The sequence below is a fragment of the Dipodomys spectabilis genome, unplaced genomic scaffold (genome assembly GCF_019054845.1).
Source record: "Dipodomys spectabilis isolate Male_0828 unplaced genomic scaffold, ASM1905484v1 ptg000526l, whole genome shotgun sequence".
Lineage (NCBI taxonomy): Eukaryota > Metazoa > Chordata > Mammalia > Rodentia > Heteromyidae > Dipodomys > Dipodomys spectabilis.
In genome coordinates this window covers 3330167-3346319 of record NW_024871203.1, presented here as the reverse complement: position 1 = coordinate 3346319, position 16153 = coordinate 3330167, and the positions used below count along the sequence as shown (strand labels likewise).

At 39.1% G+C, this 16153-nt stretch overlaps 1 protein-coding gene across 1 annotated transcript in view; it reads left to right on the top strand.

The window, feature by feature from the left end:
• Nucleotides 1-16153, top strand: part of Phex (phosphate regulating endopeptidase homolog X-linked) — a 209091-nt gene that overhangs the window by 42195 nt on the left and 150743 nt on the right. The window contains exons 5-7 of the mRNA XM_042670171.1: nucleotides 4735-4821; nucleotides 5737-5963; nucleotides 14791-14859. Of these exons, the coding sequence (XP_042526105.1) occupies nucleotides 4735-4821; nucleotides 5737-5963; nucleotides 14791-14859 (383 nt within the window). The remainder of the gene's footprint in view (nucleotides 1-4734; nucleotides 4822-5736; nucleotides 5964-14790; nucleotides 14860-16153) is intronic.

The following is a 16153-nucleotide window of genomic DNA, read 5'->3' as shown; positions in this document are numbered from 1 at the left end:
GCTTTTCTTTGAGGTAAGGTCTTGTTAACTTTTTTGTCCTAGTGGCCTCAGAGTAGGATCTTCCTGATCCTTGCCTCCCAAGTATCTGTGATTACAGGAATGAGCCATTGCCCCTGGCTTCTGTTTAGTTGTCCACCATTCCTTTTTGGTTAGATGAAAAATTTCTTTCAACGTTCCCACATTCTCTAAGCACTAACCACGCTATGCATTAGGCCCTGGATCTTCTGCTATGCATGTGCTCTAGACCCTTGCTCCAAAGAATATTCAATCTAACCATTCATTGTCAATGTCAGTTTTTTTTTTATGCCAGACAATGTTTTTGTGATGTTATTTGAGGTGTAATGACCCAAAGTATCTTATTTACTAAAATTGTCACACAATCCATCCAGGCTTGTGTTTGAAAAGCAGAGCTGTTTAAGCCATGCATGGACAAAATGAAACTCTAGTACTTTAGAGTTAAATGTGAAACAATAAAGATTCTAGATGAAAATGTAGACTATTGGCATGTTTGAACGTAGGCAAAGATTTTGAAATAAGATCCCAAATGTATTCACCACAAAGGATTGACAAAATGGACTATATTAACCTAAAGAATATTTCAATCTATTACAAAATACTAATAAGAAAATGATGTCTATGGAAAGGGAGAAAATGTAACACAAAATGTTGTAATTAAAAAAGACATGTATGTAGACAACATAAAGAACGTGTACAAATCCAATGAGAAAGGTAGAGTATCCAATGGAAGTATGTGAATTAGATTTTAATAAGCACTTCACCAAAGAGGATGTGGGTTGTCTTGTTTGGGATAGTGATTAGGAGGAGGCGTATGGGACTTCTAGAATTGTGGTAATAATATTGGTTATTTGGCAGTGTTTAGTTTGTGAGAATCCCTCAGTTACAATCTGTGTATATCTTTTCTGTAGCATGTATATTGTATTTTCTTTTTTGTATTTTCCTTGAAAAACATTGACATAAAATTCCTGGTTTTATCTGGGTACCAGTAGCTCACACCTGTAATTCTAGCTACTCAAGAGGGTGAGATCTGAGACTCTAATTTGTAATTAGCCAGCAAAAGGCCAGAAATGGGAGTCGTAGCTCAAGTGGTAGAATACCAGCCTTGAATAGAAAAAGCTAAGCAAGAGTTTAAACCCTGTACTGGCGTACCCCCACCCCTTGTTGTGCAGGATGAGGAATGTATGAAAAGTATTTTCAAGAGTTCACACTGCTGGCATAATGCACCTCATCATTTAGCGTTGTCTCTCGTATGAATGCAGAGGAGCGGCAAGAGCATAGGGCTTGAGCTAGTGTGAGGTTGTAGTCACCAATATAGTGAGAAGGGTGAAGGAGAAGCACTAGGAAGCTTGATTAACTAGATTATGATTAACTAGGTTTATAATCCTATTTTAAGCCACTGTTTATTTGATTTATTTTATTCTAAAGCAGACAGAGCAACTTTATTGCAAGTGAAAAGAAAGTGGTGAAACAGACTCTGTGGAGAAGGATCCCAGAGCTTAGTCCAATGGAGTCCTCCTGGAGAGTGGTCTTTATAAGGCGAGGGTTCCTCCCACATCTCTTCCCCTGGGCATTGCACTGATTGCTTGATGGCTTGGGTATGTGTTGCCCTGGCTCTTTTCATTGGTTGAATGGGAGGGAACCTAGGGCAATATGGGAAGAATGTGCATTTGAGTAGGAATCCAAGAATTCCACAACATATGCATCCCTCCATCATGTGGCCAGGTACTGAGACAGAGACTTGAAATCTTTGTCACCACCAGGGAGGTTCAGACTATTATCTGAATTTACAGATGAAAGCACTGGAGCTTTGAGATATTTAACAACTTTCATTAATTCTAGCTAGGAAATAGCAGGAGGCTTCAACTGGAACTCATGGTCTATGTGATTTGAAGGCCCATCCTCTTAACATAATTGCTAATTGCTGCTTTATTTTTAAAATCCAATTACATAACGAGGAGATGAAAAGTGCTTCATGTGTGCAATGTTCAAATTTGGTAATCAGTAGAACTTCTCAAACTGGTTTTAATGTCTGTGTTTTGCTATACTATAGGTGTGTGTGTGTGTGTGTGTGTGTGTGTGTGTGTGTGTGTGTTGGTATTGGTGCTTGAATTTAGGGCCTGAGCTCTGTCCATTAGCTTTTATTTTATTTTATTTATTTATTTTTGCTTAAGGCAGTACTTTACTACTTGAGACATAGTTTTACTTCTGACTTTTTGGTGATTAATTGGAGCATCGTGTGAGCTTTTCTCTCAGCTTGACTTCAAATCTCAGTCCTCATATCTCAGCCTCCTGAGTGAGTAGGATTACAGGCATGAGCAATTAGCATTTGGCTGCACCATAGGTTTTTGTGAATAGGCATTCCTTCTCAATTATATCATGGTGCAGGGTGGGAGGAGGGGGCTGCATAATTCTCCACGGAACAACCCACGCTATGGCCTGGATGGGTGACCCATATGTCCTTCTCAACACTTTTGGGACATTTTAATAACCCCACTAATTGCCTATGGTTGGCAGACATTTTTCCCTGCTTATTAATGACTCTCCACACTCAATTTTGTTCCTCTTACACTGCGTCACATGCAGAGATATAGAAAATGGATGCTGCTGATGGATGGCTTCCTCATTGTCTGCATAGCAATGCTTTCTTGCCTCCCTGGATACAGGGAAAGGGGGAGAAAATGGGAAGCAGGGGATGTGATAAGAAGCTTGTGATAAATGAATCTGTTTCAGAAGCTGAATTCTGGTATAGAAATCATGGTTTTGCCATCTGTTGATTATTGATATTTGTACAAGCTTATGATTTGGGGATTGTCCTACTTCGCATATACAAAGGCTTTTTTCCCCTTTCTTGTGATGCACAGCATGACTTGGGAGGTTACACAGGTATATATTGAACATTTTTAGTTCTTTTTACCCCGGTGGCTTGTCTTTTGATTGTCAGGGCACTCATGTTTGAAGTGCCCTGAGTGTTTATAGCACTATATCCCGAAATGAAATTTGGGTTATTTACTTCTAAATGTATCTCCTCAACAGTCTAATAGCTGTAATGACTGCATAAGGATTATAGCAAAAAGGTATAGGATCTGATTTGAATGGAAATATGTGTGAATATACTTTTAGGGCTTTCTGTTTACTTAAAAAAGAATCTTCTTTCTTTAGCCCTGGGGCTACTTATCTTGCTGTGATGATAAATAAGAAAGAAACACCAAACATGCTGAAATAATTGAAAATGCCCACATGCAACCCAACCATCTAGTTATATAGACTTGCTTCTTTGTGTGTGTGTGTGTGTGTGTGTGTGTGTGTGTGTGTGTGTGTGTATGCGCACGCGCACATACACACATGTGCATGTCTGCCTGTCCTGGGGATTGAACTCAGGGCCCGAGCTCTATTCCTGAGCTTATTTTTTGCTCAAGACTAGTTCTCTACCACATGAGCCACAGCTCACTTCCGGATTTGCAGTGATTGATCAGAGATAAGAGTCTAGTGGACTTTACTGCCTTGGCTGGCTTTGAACCTCAGTCTTCAGATCTCAGCCTCCTCAATGGCTAGAATTACAGGCATGAACTATCAGTGCTGGACTTGCTTTCTGTATAGATTCTTATTGAAAAAAAAACTGGACAGGTACTCTGGGTTGCTTTTTAAAAAATAATGTAGATTCTTTAGGGAATGTGTAATTATTTATCAATTTGATTAGGATTATACCTTGGGTCTCGAAGCTATCCAGAGAACTGTAGGAACATCTGGTGCACTATGGTTTTGGAGCCTGCTAGGTTGTTTCCCCAAGTACTTTGACAACAGCAGTTTGACATAGTTGGAATTGGCAGTGCCAGGGCTGCAGTCACCATGTTTACCTTCATGCTGGTGAAACAATTCTCCACTACGTTCAAGTCAAGGTTCTCTCTCTCTCTCTCTCTGTCTCTCTCTGTCTCTCTCTCTCTCTCTCTCTCTCTCTCTCTCCCTCCCTCCCTCCCTTGAAGAGGTTTGAGTCTTGACTTTTATTCCCTATTTAATGAGTGACAGCTGCCATTTCTGACCTTCAACCAGTATTATTAGTGACTCCATCAATAGAAAATCATTTTCCACCTGGTCTCAGTGACCATATTATACACATAGCCTCATTTGTATGGCCAGGCTTTGCATGTGTAAATGGGCAAGTTTTCAGGCAATTTGGGTAAGCCTTTCAATCTCCCCTCTCCATTTCCTGTCTTAACTACTTCCACATTCACAGTGTGTTTGTGCAACATTGAAGAAAAATTCTAATGGGAAATTTCTTCCAGGTGACCTCTCCAAGAGGCTGGACGGTGAAGAAATCTTAAGAAACGCGACCTTGACAAAATTGCCTCTGTTGAGAATATTACTTGGTACAGAAACAAGAGATCAAATTCAGTTATTTTTGGTTCTTGAATAAATGAATTCTACTTCCTTTTGTATAGGTGGCAGAAAAAATTGACCCCTGAAGAAGATCTAGTTTCAGCTGGAAATTGAACTTTGGGGATTCTTTTGAGCTAAGAGAGTACCAGATAAGAGAATGTGAATCTGTTTTTATTGGGACCTTAGTTTTGCTTTCTGCATATCTTTTACAGATCTGTGTTTTCCAGGATTGTCTGTCTTTACATTTAGTTTTCTGCAGGCTGGAATGATGGTTATTGACTAATCTCCACTTGGATACTACATGGGGGCCAACACTAATGAATCCTTTCTTAACTTTCCCAGCACTTTTGGAGAAGTCAATCAGTAGAAGACGGGACATTGAAGCCATACAGAAAGCCAAAATTCTTTATTCATCTTGCATGAATGAGAGTGAGTAATATTGAAAATAAATAAAAGATTCATTCCCTTTATCCTTCAGGATTCTGCTAATGTTTAAAGGTACTGTTTAAGGGAGAGAGAAGTAAAAATTCTGTGAATGTTTTAAAGATGTTATTTAGAGAGATGAATCATTCTCCAAGACTGGACTTGGATTATTCTTTGTCTGTCATTACCTTGATGGACCAAATAATCTTATTTCTATGACTGGGATTGTTTGGGTATCAGTTTCTCAAAGAGAAACTTGAGCAGGAAAATTCCTATTTTACTCAGCAAAAAAAGGCAAACCAGTTCTGGTCTGAGAGAGGCTGGGAGGGAGTATAGTTAGAAAAATTGATATTTTCCCAAGGATTTACTGGATTCTAGAGAAATCAAGATTCTCAGGTGTGCTTGGCTGTTATCAGTTTAACCAGCATCATTGTGGGGAAACTCTCAGATCTCCTTTCTGAAGACTGTTGTAGGAAGAAGCCAATGTTTCTGAAAAGTATGCTAACTAGTCTGGGATTTGGATGTGTCATTTGGTCAGCTAGAAGAAGGCAATAATGACCAGAATCTAAAGCATTAGTTTCTTTCATTGAGGGAATGATAGGCTTTTCTGAGTCATTTTTAAAAGACAATTTAGGGTTGTCCCTTGTGGCCACCAAGGAGTTTCATTCCATTCATTGACTTGGGTCAATACAGTGAGCCCATCCTCTCGCTTTCTTGGTGAAAAACAGATTTAGATGATCGCATGGATGTGTGAGTCATAGTCTGTCTCTATGATTAGGTTCGACCCAACCCACTCTTCTACCTTCTCCTTATACAGCAAACATTTCTAGTTGGGGCCATATGGGAATTTTCTGTGGAGTAGATATTCTTGCATCCTACTCCAGTCTGTAATTCGAACTCACCCTTCCTACTCTCTTTCAGAAGCGATTGAAAAAGCAGGTGCCAAGCCATTGCTCCACATCCTGCGACATTCACCTTTCCGCTGGCCTGTGCTTGAAGCAAATATTGGTCCTGAAGGAGTTTGGTCAGAGAGAAAATTCAGCCTGCTGCAGACACTTGCAACGTTCCGGGGTCAATATAGCAATTCAGTGTTTATCCGTTTGTATGTGTCGCCTGATGACAAGGCATCCAATGAACACATCTTGAAGGTATAGCCAAGGTTCTTTCTTCTATTTGAGATTTGTCCTTTGGGGTATCTTCCTAGGGAGACATTCATGTTGCTCTTTTTGAGTGAGAAGGTAAAAAAATATCTGCTCAATCTTAAGATCTTGAATGCACCACTCTGTAAGATTTGGAGAATGTAAATTATTAGGACACAACTTCTGCCAACCTTCAGGAAGCCTGTGAGTGAATTTCAAGTTGATCTTTATTCTCACTCTCCCATGCCTACTTTGAACATGTAGGAGGTCCCTAAACTCCAGTGGGGAAAGGCTGTGGGTCTTTTGCAGTTATGAAAGATGTTCAGAACTCCACTCTTTCCCTCACTTCCTCATTCTCCGGATAAGGGAGAGAATACACATAGCATTCCTTGTTCACTTTCTATGAATGTATAGTTTATTAATACATTTATATATGTATTTAGTGCTGGTACTGTGGCTTGAACTCAGGGCCTTGTGCTCTTGTTTATTTACTTAATTTTTTGTTCAAGGCTGGCACTCTACCACTTGGGCCACACCTCTATTTCTGGCTTTTTACTGGTTAATTGGAGCTAAGACTCTCAGGGATTTGTCTGCCTGGGCTGATTTTGAATTTTGATCCTCAGATCTCAGCCTCCTGAGTATCTAGGATTATGGGTGCAAGTCACTAGTGCTTGATTGTGATCATCTTCTTTCATAAACAATCAAATCCTCATTGGATAATTTAGTCTGGGTCTCTTTCAATTTAGTCTGAGTTTTTTCAGTTTGGAATACCAAACTTTCAAGTACTTGGTTGCATTTCGTACTGGGAGAATAAGCATTTCTTTGATAAAAGACAGATGCAAGTTGTATGTGCCCTGATTTTGCTAGGCAAAATTACCAACAACAAAAGATTCACCAATGAAAGAGCCTCGTAAGAATTCAAATAACATTTCTCAAATAAATTTTGTAATTTTGTACCTTGATCCTGCCAGGCTTGTTTCTCCATCAATAATTACAATAAATAATAATAATAGAGCTATTGAACACTAAATATTTCCTTTAATTCTGTCCTTTGTGAAACCAGAAAATATTAATGATATAGTGACATTCAAATGTAGAAGAATAAAAGCTATTAGAGTAAAATACTCTCACCCCAACTAAGTCAAACTTCCAAAATCCAAAGCAGAATTTGTGTGTGTGTGTGTGTGTGTGTGTGTGTGTGCGTGTGTGTGTGTGTGTGCATGCCCATCCTGTGGCTTGAACTCAAGGCCTGAGCACTGTTTCTGAGCTTTTTGTTTTGCTCAAGGCTAGTACTCTACCACTTGAGCCATAGCTTCACTTCTGTTTTTTTGGTGCTTAGTTGGAGATAAGAGTTTCATGGATTTTCCTGTTGGGGATGGCTTTGAACTGTGATCCTCAGATCTCAGTTTCCTGAGTAGCTAGAATTACAGGCATAAGCCACTGGCACTGGACTTACACAGGGTTTTACAAATTTGGTGGAGAGGGCTGGGAAGGTGGCTCAGTGGTAGCGCTTGCCTTGCATGCTCGAGGCCCTGGGTTCGATTCCTCAGCACCACATAAGCAAAAAGAAAAAAGCCGGAAGTGGCACTGTGGCTCAAGTGGTAGAGCGCTAGCCTTGAGCTGAAGAGCTGAGGAACAGTGTCCAGGCCGAGTTCAGGCCCCATGACTGGACCCCCCCCCCAAAAAAAAAAACAATTTTGGTGGAGATAATATAATTAGAAATTATCATAAAAATCCCTGATGAAGTGAAAGGTTTAGGCAAGTATCATCTATAAATGATAAAATTATTAGGTGAAAATTTGATTGGGAAATTCATGATAGAGAGATGAAACTGATATCACTCAATGGTAGCATTGTCCAAAATGGACAACCAGATGACGTGTTCCTCTATATCAATCAGAAGTGCACACCAGGGGCTGGGGGTTTAGCCCAGTGGAAGGGCGCCCGCCCGGCACGTGCAAGGCCCTGGGTTTGGTCCTCAGCCCTGGAAAAAAAAAAAGAAGTGCACACCATCAGCAAGGATGCTGTGTCAAAAAAGCAATTTAACAAAGTATCTAGCTTTAACAGAAATTTATAAAAAAATACTCAAAACAGAGAAGCATGGTAACAGCTTGCTTGCACACTTAATATTCAATTACACTAATGCTAGACATACTAAACTGTCAATAACAGACTACTTTCCAAATGTAAGGAGGCACTTGTGTCCTTAGTGCTCTTCTTTGCCAGGATGGCAGCTTGTTACAAACTGAAGTGCTTGGCATTTGAGGATGGCACATGTCTATTTTAGTTTTGGCCCTGTTTACACCATAATAGATGAGCAAATACTCACAAGTCTGAATTAACCACCTTTCCTGAAACAAAATACAGCCACAGTGTTCCCAATTATGATACAGTTACAAGTGTAAGTGTGTGTCTACAGATGGCAGGAAAAACTTTATTCGGAGACAAATGAATCTGACAGCGAAGAGCAGAACAGTGGTGACTGCCAAAATTGTACAATTTGTGTGTATGTTGCTTTTTGTTTAGAGATCATCATGCTAAGTGAAATAAGCCAGTCGCACAAAGTCTCCATGTTTTCTCTCATTTGTGGACACTGAGATGGAGGAACCATAAAAGAAAAATGGGGGCTACTAGAGAGATGAAAGAAGAGAAAAGAGGGAGCAAGGAGGGATAAGAAAATGTAATAGAAGGGGTGAATGTGACCAAAGTATATGCATTAAAATATCATGGTGAAACTCCTTATTTTATACAATTAATATATATAAAAATTAAATATTACAACTTTAAAATAGAATTAACTGAAAATTTGGAGACCTTTTAGGGTTTGGGGTGTGTGTGTGTGTGTGTGTGTGTGTGTGTGTGTGTGTGTGTGTGTGTGTGTGTGTGTGTGTGTGTGTGTGTGTGTGTATGTGTGCGCCAGTACTAATACTGTCCCTTAGCTTTTATGTTCAAAGCTGGCACTCTACCATTTGAGCCACATCTCCATTTCCAGCCTTTTGATGGTTCATTGGAGAAAAGAGTCACATGAACTTTTCTGCCCAGGCTGGCTTTGAACCATGCTTCTCAGATATCAGCTTCTTTCAGGTTTTGAGGAGCATAGTTTGCAACTATCGGTAGACTTTGTGATTTACTTAGTATCCTAGTACAGATGGCTTCACCACTCTGAATCTCATTTTCCCCATGTGTAAGGAAGGGCAGATTCGAATTTCTTGTCCACTGTTGCTGTGAGGTTTAAGTGGCTTGACTTTTCTGAGTTTCTAACATAGATGCTGGTCTATAGTGACACATGGAAACTCTCCTTGCTTGAAGCATGACCTAGAATCTGGTTTGGATCATTTTGACAAAAGCTGCTTCTCTGTGTACCTACTGTGCCTGAGATATCTTGTTTGGGTGTGCAAAAATCAGACACTTTCTGGGCTGGGAAGGTGGCTCAGTGGTAGAGCGCTTGCCTTGCATGCCTGAAGCCCTGGGTTCGATTCCTCAGCACCACATAAGCAAAAACAAAAAAGCTGGAAGTGGCGCTGTGGCTCAAGTGGTAGAGTGCTAGCCTTGAGCTGAAGAGCTGAGGGACAGCGCCCAGGCCCAGAGTTCAGGCCCCACGACAGGACCAAAAAAAAAAAAATCAGACACTTTCTTTAGTCAATGTAGTCTTTGACCGTTAACTTCCACCCTACCTTTTGCTGGAAAAATGAATATTGGTCTAGGTATTCCCCATGCCTTATTAGCAGCTCCATTTTTCAACCTTCATCTGAAGAAATAAAACCCCACTATGGAACTCATATGGACTTGTCAGGTATGTTTCTATGGTCTGTGGTCCTGGGCCTCTTCTCCCTTTCAGATGTTGCTACATTTCATGGTATCAGCTGATCTCTATCCTCATGGGAACCACTGACTTCTTTTACTGTCTGGGAGTGCCTCTCTGCTCCAGGAAAAAGCTCTCTCACTCAAACTCTCTTCTTTCAAAGTGTTTTTCCCACTAAATACTATTTTCTTGGATTCCCCACTTTTTGATTCCCACAAACCCACAGGAATACTAAAAAGGCCTCCTTCTGGGCAGACCCACTTCTGTGTTCACTGTCGAGTGAACAAATGGCATCTCTGGGTGAAGAGTACAAGACTCTTTCTAATGGGCAGATATGTCATCATGCCACAAATATGCAGTTTAACATGCACAAATGGCCTTCAGTAGTTTCCCCATGGCAATTTGACACATGATTTGTATAGCCTTGAGTGGGAGACAGGATATTAAAAACACAGAAGAATGACAAAAGTGAGCCCTCTGAAACATTATCTTGCTCCATGTAGTTGGGTTTGTTTTATGCATGGAGATAGCAAGAATGATTTAAGGGACAAGAAAAGGCTTTCCTACGCAGTCCTGAAAGACTGGAAGACCAGGGTCATCCTAGTATACAACAACTTAAAGCCACCCTTACTTAGGGGTCTACATTTGATTGGCTCTTGAAGATTTTCATGATGATGAGGGGAAACTCTCTTGGATATGAGGTTTCTGTAATTGTGTGTGTGGGAGGGTATCAGGGCTTGAACTCAAGGCGTATGTATTTTTCCTTAGCTTTTTTCTTTGCTCAAGGCTGGCTCTCTACCACTTGGGTCACAGCTCTACTTCTGGCTTTTTAGAGTTAAGAGTCTCATAGACTTCCCTTCCCAGCTTGGCTTCAAACCCTGCTTTTCAGAGCACAGCTTCTTGAAAAGCTTGCATTACAGGCGTGAGCTACTGGCACCAGGCAAGTTCCTTCAATTTCTTTATCTTTCATTTTCTTACATCACAATTTGTCAGGTGTTTCTTATTGTACTACTACTTTCTCTCATAATACAAAGTTCATTGTAAGTGGAGTAGCCATTGTAATTGGAAAAAATGCATATTCATTTCAGTATATCATATTTCTTAGTATCACATTTCCCTCCATTACCTAGCATCCCAAATTCTGGGATTAAAATTTTATTTTATGTTCTACTTCTAATATTTAGATCAGTTTTAAGTTTAAGGATTAAAACAAAACAAAACTTTAAATAACACAGTGTCCTGGTGTGTTGGCTTCTTAAGAAAGACCTCGCCTCAGGAACTTGAATATTTCTAACGAGATTTAGTTGACTGATCTTATCCAATCCATTTGAGTATTTAAAATGTTCCTTAGAAACTATAACAATCTGAAGGTTTATGAGAGGGCTGGTAACTTCACTTGAGTTATCCAAACTTTTGCCATAAGTGGGTTTAACTTCATTTCATGAGAGGAAACTTTGGCTTTCTTGATATTATCTGCACAATCTCCTTTCCTATGAGACCAAAGCTCACAAGAGTCATCAAGTGGTCCAACGTTAACTGAAAGCCAAAGCATCTTAATCAAAATATTTTGTTTCATGATCCTAGCTTACTTAATTTTTGGAAGAAACGATGGTAGATTGGGAATTGCAGTAGAATAAAGCCAGGCTGACTGAAACTGCCTGAGTCTTGGTTATTTCAGGCCGATTAGAGAAGAAGATCAAAGAAAATAATTTGAGGATTTTAGCAGTTCACATAGACAAAATAATTTTGTGTGAATGAGTACATGTGCATATACCTCTCTGTGTGTGTGTGTGTGTGTGTGTGTGTGTGTGTGTGTGTGTGTGTGAACTCAGGTTAGGTGCTGTCCCTTAGCCTTTTCATTCAAGGCCGATGTTCTATCACTTGCATGACAGGTCTATTTCCAGGTTGTGGTTATTTATTATTATTTGTTTGCTGGTTAATTGGCGATAAGTCTCACAGACTTTTTATAAGATTTACTTTATTGTAAAGATGCTGTACGGAGGAGTTACAATTACATGAGTAAGGTGATGAGTACATTTCTTGTTGAGCAGTGTTACTTCCTTTGTTCTCCCACTATCCCTTCTCTCCCTACCTCTCTCACTCCTCTTCCCACAAGTTGTAAAGTGCATTTCCAATATAGTATCTTGTGGGTCTCATTGTTGCAATGGGTCATCCTGTGCCCTTGTGTAAACATTTTGTTATTCCCTTTCCCTTCCCCGAATTAGACAAATGTATATACAAGATGCAGGGTACCAAAATCAAATACAGTGACAACAAGGGATGTACCATAGGGGGAAGGACATACAAAGGAAACAAACAAATTACATAGTACATTAGAAACAACAACAAAGAAAGACCTCTTGTGTCCATATCTTGGGGTTCATTTCACTTAGCATCATCTTATATGATCATATGTACATAGCTTTTGAGCTTTTCTGCTCATCTCACAGACTTTTTTTTTCACCCTGGATGGTTTCGAACAATGGTCCTCAGATCTCAGCCTCCCGAGGAGTTAGGATTATAAGTGTGAGCACCAATCCTTAGCAGTTTTTTTTAATTATTATTTTTTGCTACTAGTAGGATTTCAACTCAGGATGTTAGCCAGACACTCTATCACTTGAACCATATCTCTAGTCCTAAAATAAATGTTTTGAAAACATTTCCTCTGAAACAATAGCAGTGTTTTCCCTTGAACTTTCCATAACCATACTAATAGTTGATTTGAACTTTTATAGCACCTGATGCATGTGAAAGGGATTTTCATGGAAAATGAGAATTTTGTGAAGTCTTCATCTATTAAAACGTAGTACAGTATTTGAGATTATAGTAAGATGGAGAAGGAGCCAGAGGGAAATGGATCAATAAATTTTTCAGTATATTCTCAGCCCCTGCTGAAAATTTTGAAAATCATACAAACTAATGGTATGAACATATATAGGTTGCACAGAAGCCAATAATTTGTTGCTTGTTATTTTGATTTTCTGTATTGATAATTTGGATGAACTTTTTAATTTGTGACTCAGAGACTTAAATCTGTTGGTGAGATTTATTCAGTCTTTAGACACTTGCTGATATTCAAGAAAGAACAAGTAATGGAGTTATTCATTTTTGTCTGTACTGGGACTTGAATTTAGATTTTTCACTGAAGGCTTGGGCTCTATCATTTGAGATACACCTTCACTTCTGCCTTCTTGGTGGTTAATTGGAGATAAGAATCTCACAGATTTTTTTTTTCTGCCTGGGCTGGCTTTGAATTGTGATCCTTAGATCTCAGTTCTTTGGTTAGCTAGGATTACATGAGTGAGCTAGTGGTACTGGATTATTTCTAAGTTTTGATAAATTAATGCATTCATCTAATAATCAATAAATAGAATAGTTTCATCACATCCTAAATTACCTACTATTGTCCCTCTACTGTTAACTCCCATCCTCAAAATAGCAACCATTACTCTGTTTTCCCTTTAGTTTTGCCTTTTCAAAGATGCAAGTAAAATTCACCCACGTGGATGAATGTATCATCAGTAGTCCATTCCTTCTGATTGCTGAGTAGTTTTTCATTGTGCATCACAGTTTATCCATTTGTACATTGTGGGAGATTTGGTTCACTTCCTACTTTTGATGATTATGACTCAACTTAACCATAGGTTTTGGTTTGAACATAACTTTTTATTTCATATTCTTGAGTAAAAGTATAACAGTGGGATTGATGAGTCATAGGTAAATATATCAGATAGGTTGAACATATTTTCATGTGCTTATTTTCCCTCTGTGTATCTTCCTTGCTGAAGAATTAGTTTGGATACTTTGATCACTTTTAAATTATTTTCTTATTGTTAAGTTTTGAGTGTTCTTTATATATTTTGAATGTAAGTTCTTTATCATACATATATATATTATTTTCAAATGTGTTCCCATTCTGTGACTTCTCTACATGCTTTTAATGTCTTTCACAGAACATGACTTTTAAAGGTTAATGAAGTCCAATTTATTAACTTTTTCTTTTATAGGTTGTGATTTCAGTTTTGTGTCTAAAAATGCTTTATAACACAAGCCCACAAAGTGTTTCTCCTATATTTTGCTTTGGAAGTTTTATAGTTTTAGGTCTACAATCCATTTTTTTGGGGGGGTCCGGTCATGGGACCTGAACTCTGGGCCTGAGTGCTGTCCCTCAGCTCTTCAGCTCAAGGCTAGCGCTCTACCACTTGAGCCACAGCACCGCTTCTGGCTTTTTTTTTGCTTATATGGTACTGAGGAATCGAACCCAGGGCCTCATGCATGCAAGGCAAGCACTCTACCACTGAGCCACCTTCCCTGCCCCTACAATCCATTTTTTATTCAAGGTGGAAGGTAGGGGTCAAGTTTCAGTTGTTTTGCATAAATTTTTTCTAGCATATGTTCTGAACAAATTGTTTTATTTCCTTTGGTTTGCTTTGTAGTTCTGAAAGTTGTATTCCAAGAACTTATACTATATTTATCCATCATTATTACTTTACTTATTTAGTTGTCTGATCATTATCTATGTTTTGATCACCTCTCCTAAACTTTGCAGAGATGGCCCAAAATTTGCAGATTTCTCAAAACAAATCCATTACTTTTGGATGAAAGAGACATTATTTAGAGGTGTTAAGGTAGAGAATGTGATTAATCAACTCCATCCAGATTGGTATTTGTACAATAATGCAGAGATCTGGATATCGGATCTAGTATTGCACTCTGAGCTTTTCCCAACCATATTGGATTGGGAAAGTTGCATCAGTTTTCTGGCTATAATCTCTAAGATCTACCCCAATTCAATTAGCCTTGATGCTAATCAGTGTCAACAGAACCGCAACTGTGAAACGATGAATCAGCAAAGCAAGGACAGGTCTCCAATTCTTTAAATCAGTCATCACCAAAGTACCTATTTCCAGGTAGTTTTTGTAATGGTGACAGAGCCCAAAATATGTCTGGGATGCAGACGCTTTCAGAACTCTTCTTCATATGGTACATAAGATTTTCTAATGCTGTAGCATGCTTTCTGTTTTTATTTAACAGCTGGACCAAGCAACACTCTCTCTAGCTGTGAGGGAAGATTACCTTGATAACAGCACGGAAGCCAAGTCTGTAAGTTTTACTCATATTCATCTCTGGGCCTTGTTAGGCTGTTTTAGTCCATCACTTGTTCTAATATGCTTGCTTTTTTTTTTTTACTGGAATTGAACAGTGTGATGGATTAGTCACTCACCACATTCCCAATGTAGGAAGAAAGGACCTTTTCTTAAGGCAGATAATTCCAGTCTCTGTCTTCTAGAAGTCTAGGCACCAGGGCTGTACAAGTTCCCTTACTCAGTGTCCTCATGATGTAGCTGGAGAGATACCACTTCTCAGGTGTAGCACACAATCATTACCATGTTCAGAGCAAGTATGGGAAAGGAGACCCAGTGGTTCTCAAATTTGTAATACTAAACAATCACCTGGGAAGCTTCTCATATGTATCACACCTTAGAGAGTTTGATTTAATAGACAAGGTTGGCTCTGAGAATATGAATTTTTAGCAGGTACTCCCATTAATGAAGAGTAATGTCATTGTCTCTACAGTATGGAGATGCCTTTTACAAAGGTGATTTAGTCAAGTTGGACATCTTGGTTTAACTTGGAAGCCTAGTAGTTTCATGCATTCATTTTTCACACTTTCATTTCATTTTAGAAACATTATTGAATTGCTAAAAGAGAATTAGACCCAAGTCTTCTGGGTCTATACGGATACTAACCTCTACTGATAGCAGGCACTGGAGGCCAAGAAACTAACCAAGATCCTAGGTAGCTTTTGGACTTAGGATGCTCATCCAAAAGGGTGGCAAATTGACCTTACAAGTAGCTTTGTAAACGGATACCTCCTCCATTTTGTTCCATTGACCTCATACCACTTGACAAGTTGTGTTTACACCATACTGCTCCTGGCATGCCTTGCTCTTGAGAGAGTGCATAAATTCCTTTGAGGGGATTCAAAGCTTCTTCATGGCTTGATCTAATCCATATTTTCCCACACATCTATGTTTCCTCTCTCAAGAAGCACCTTATTCTCACTACTCCTGAATTTATCCTTCAAATTCAATTTCCCTCGTATTTTTCCAGGCTGGAATGCTTCCCTAGTTCTCGAGTTTCCACGCTTTATTAAGAAACTTACTTTGGTCTCTCTGTTGTTAGTTATTAATTATATTGAACCACACACTGAGAACCAGACTGGAGCATTAGTTAATTTTCATCTGTTCTGCCTTCCCTTGACATATGCACAGTGCCTAGCAGGCCACCTTCCATGTATATTGACTATTTTTTCCGACTTGACATGGGAAGGGCAAAACAGTCTTTCTATTAACATTATGAGCAAAGCTTGCTTACTGCTTGGGTCACTATTATT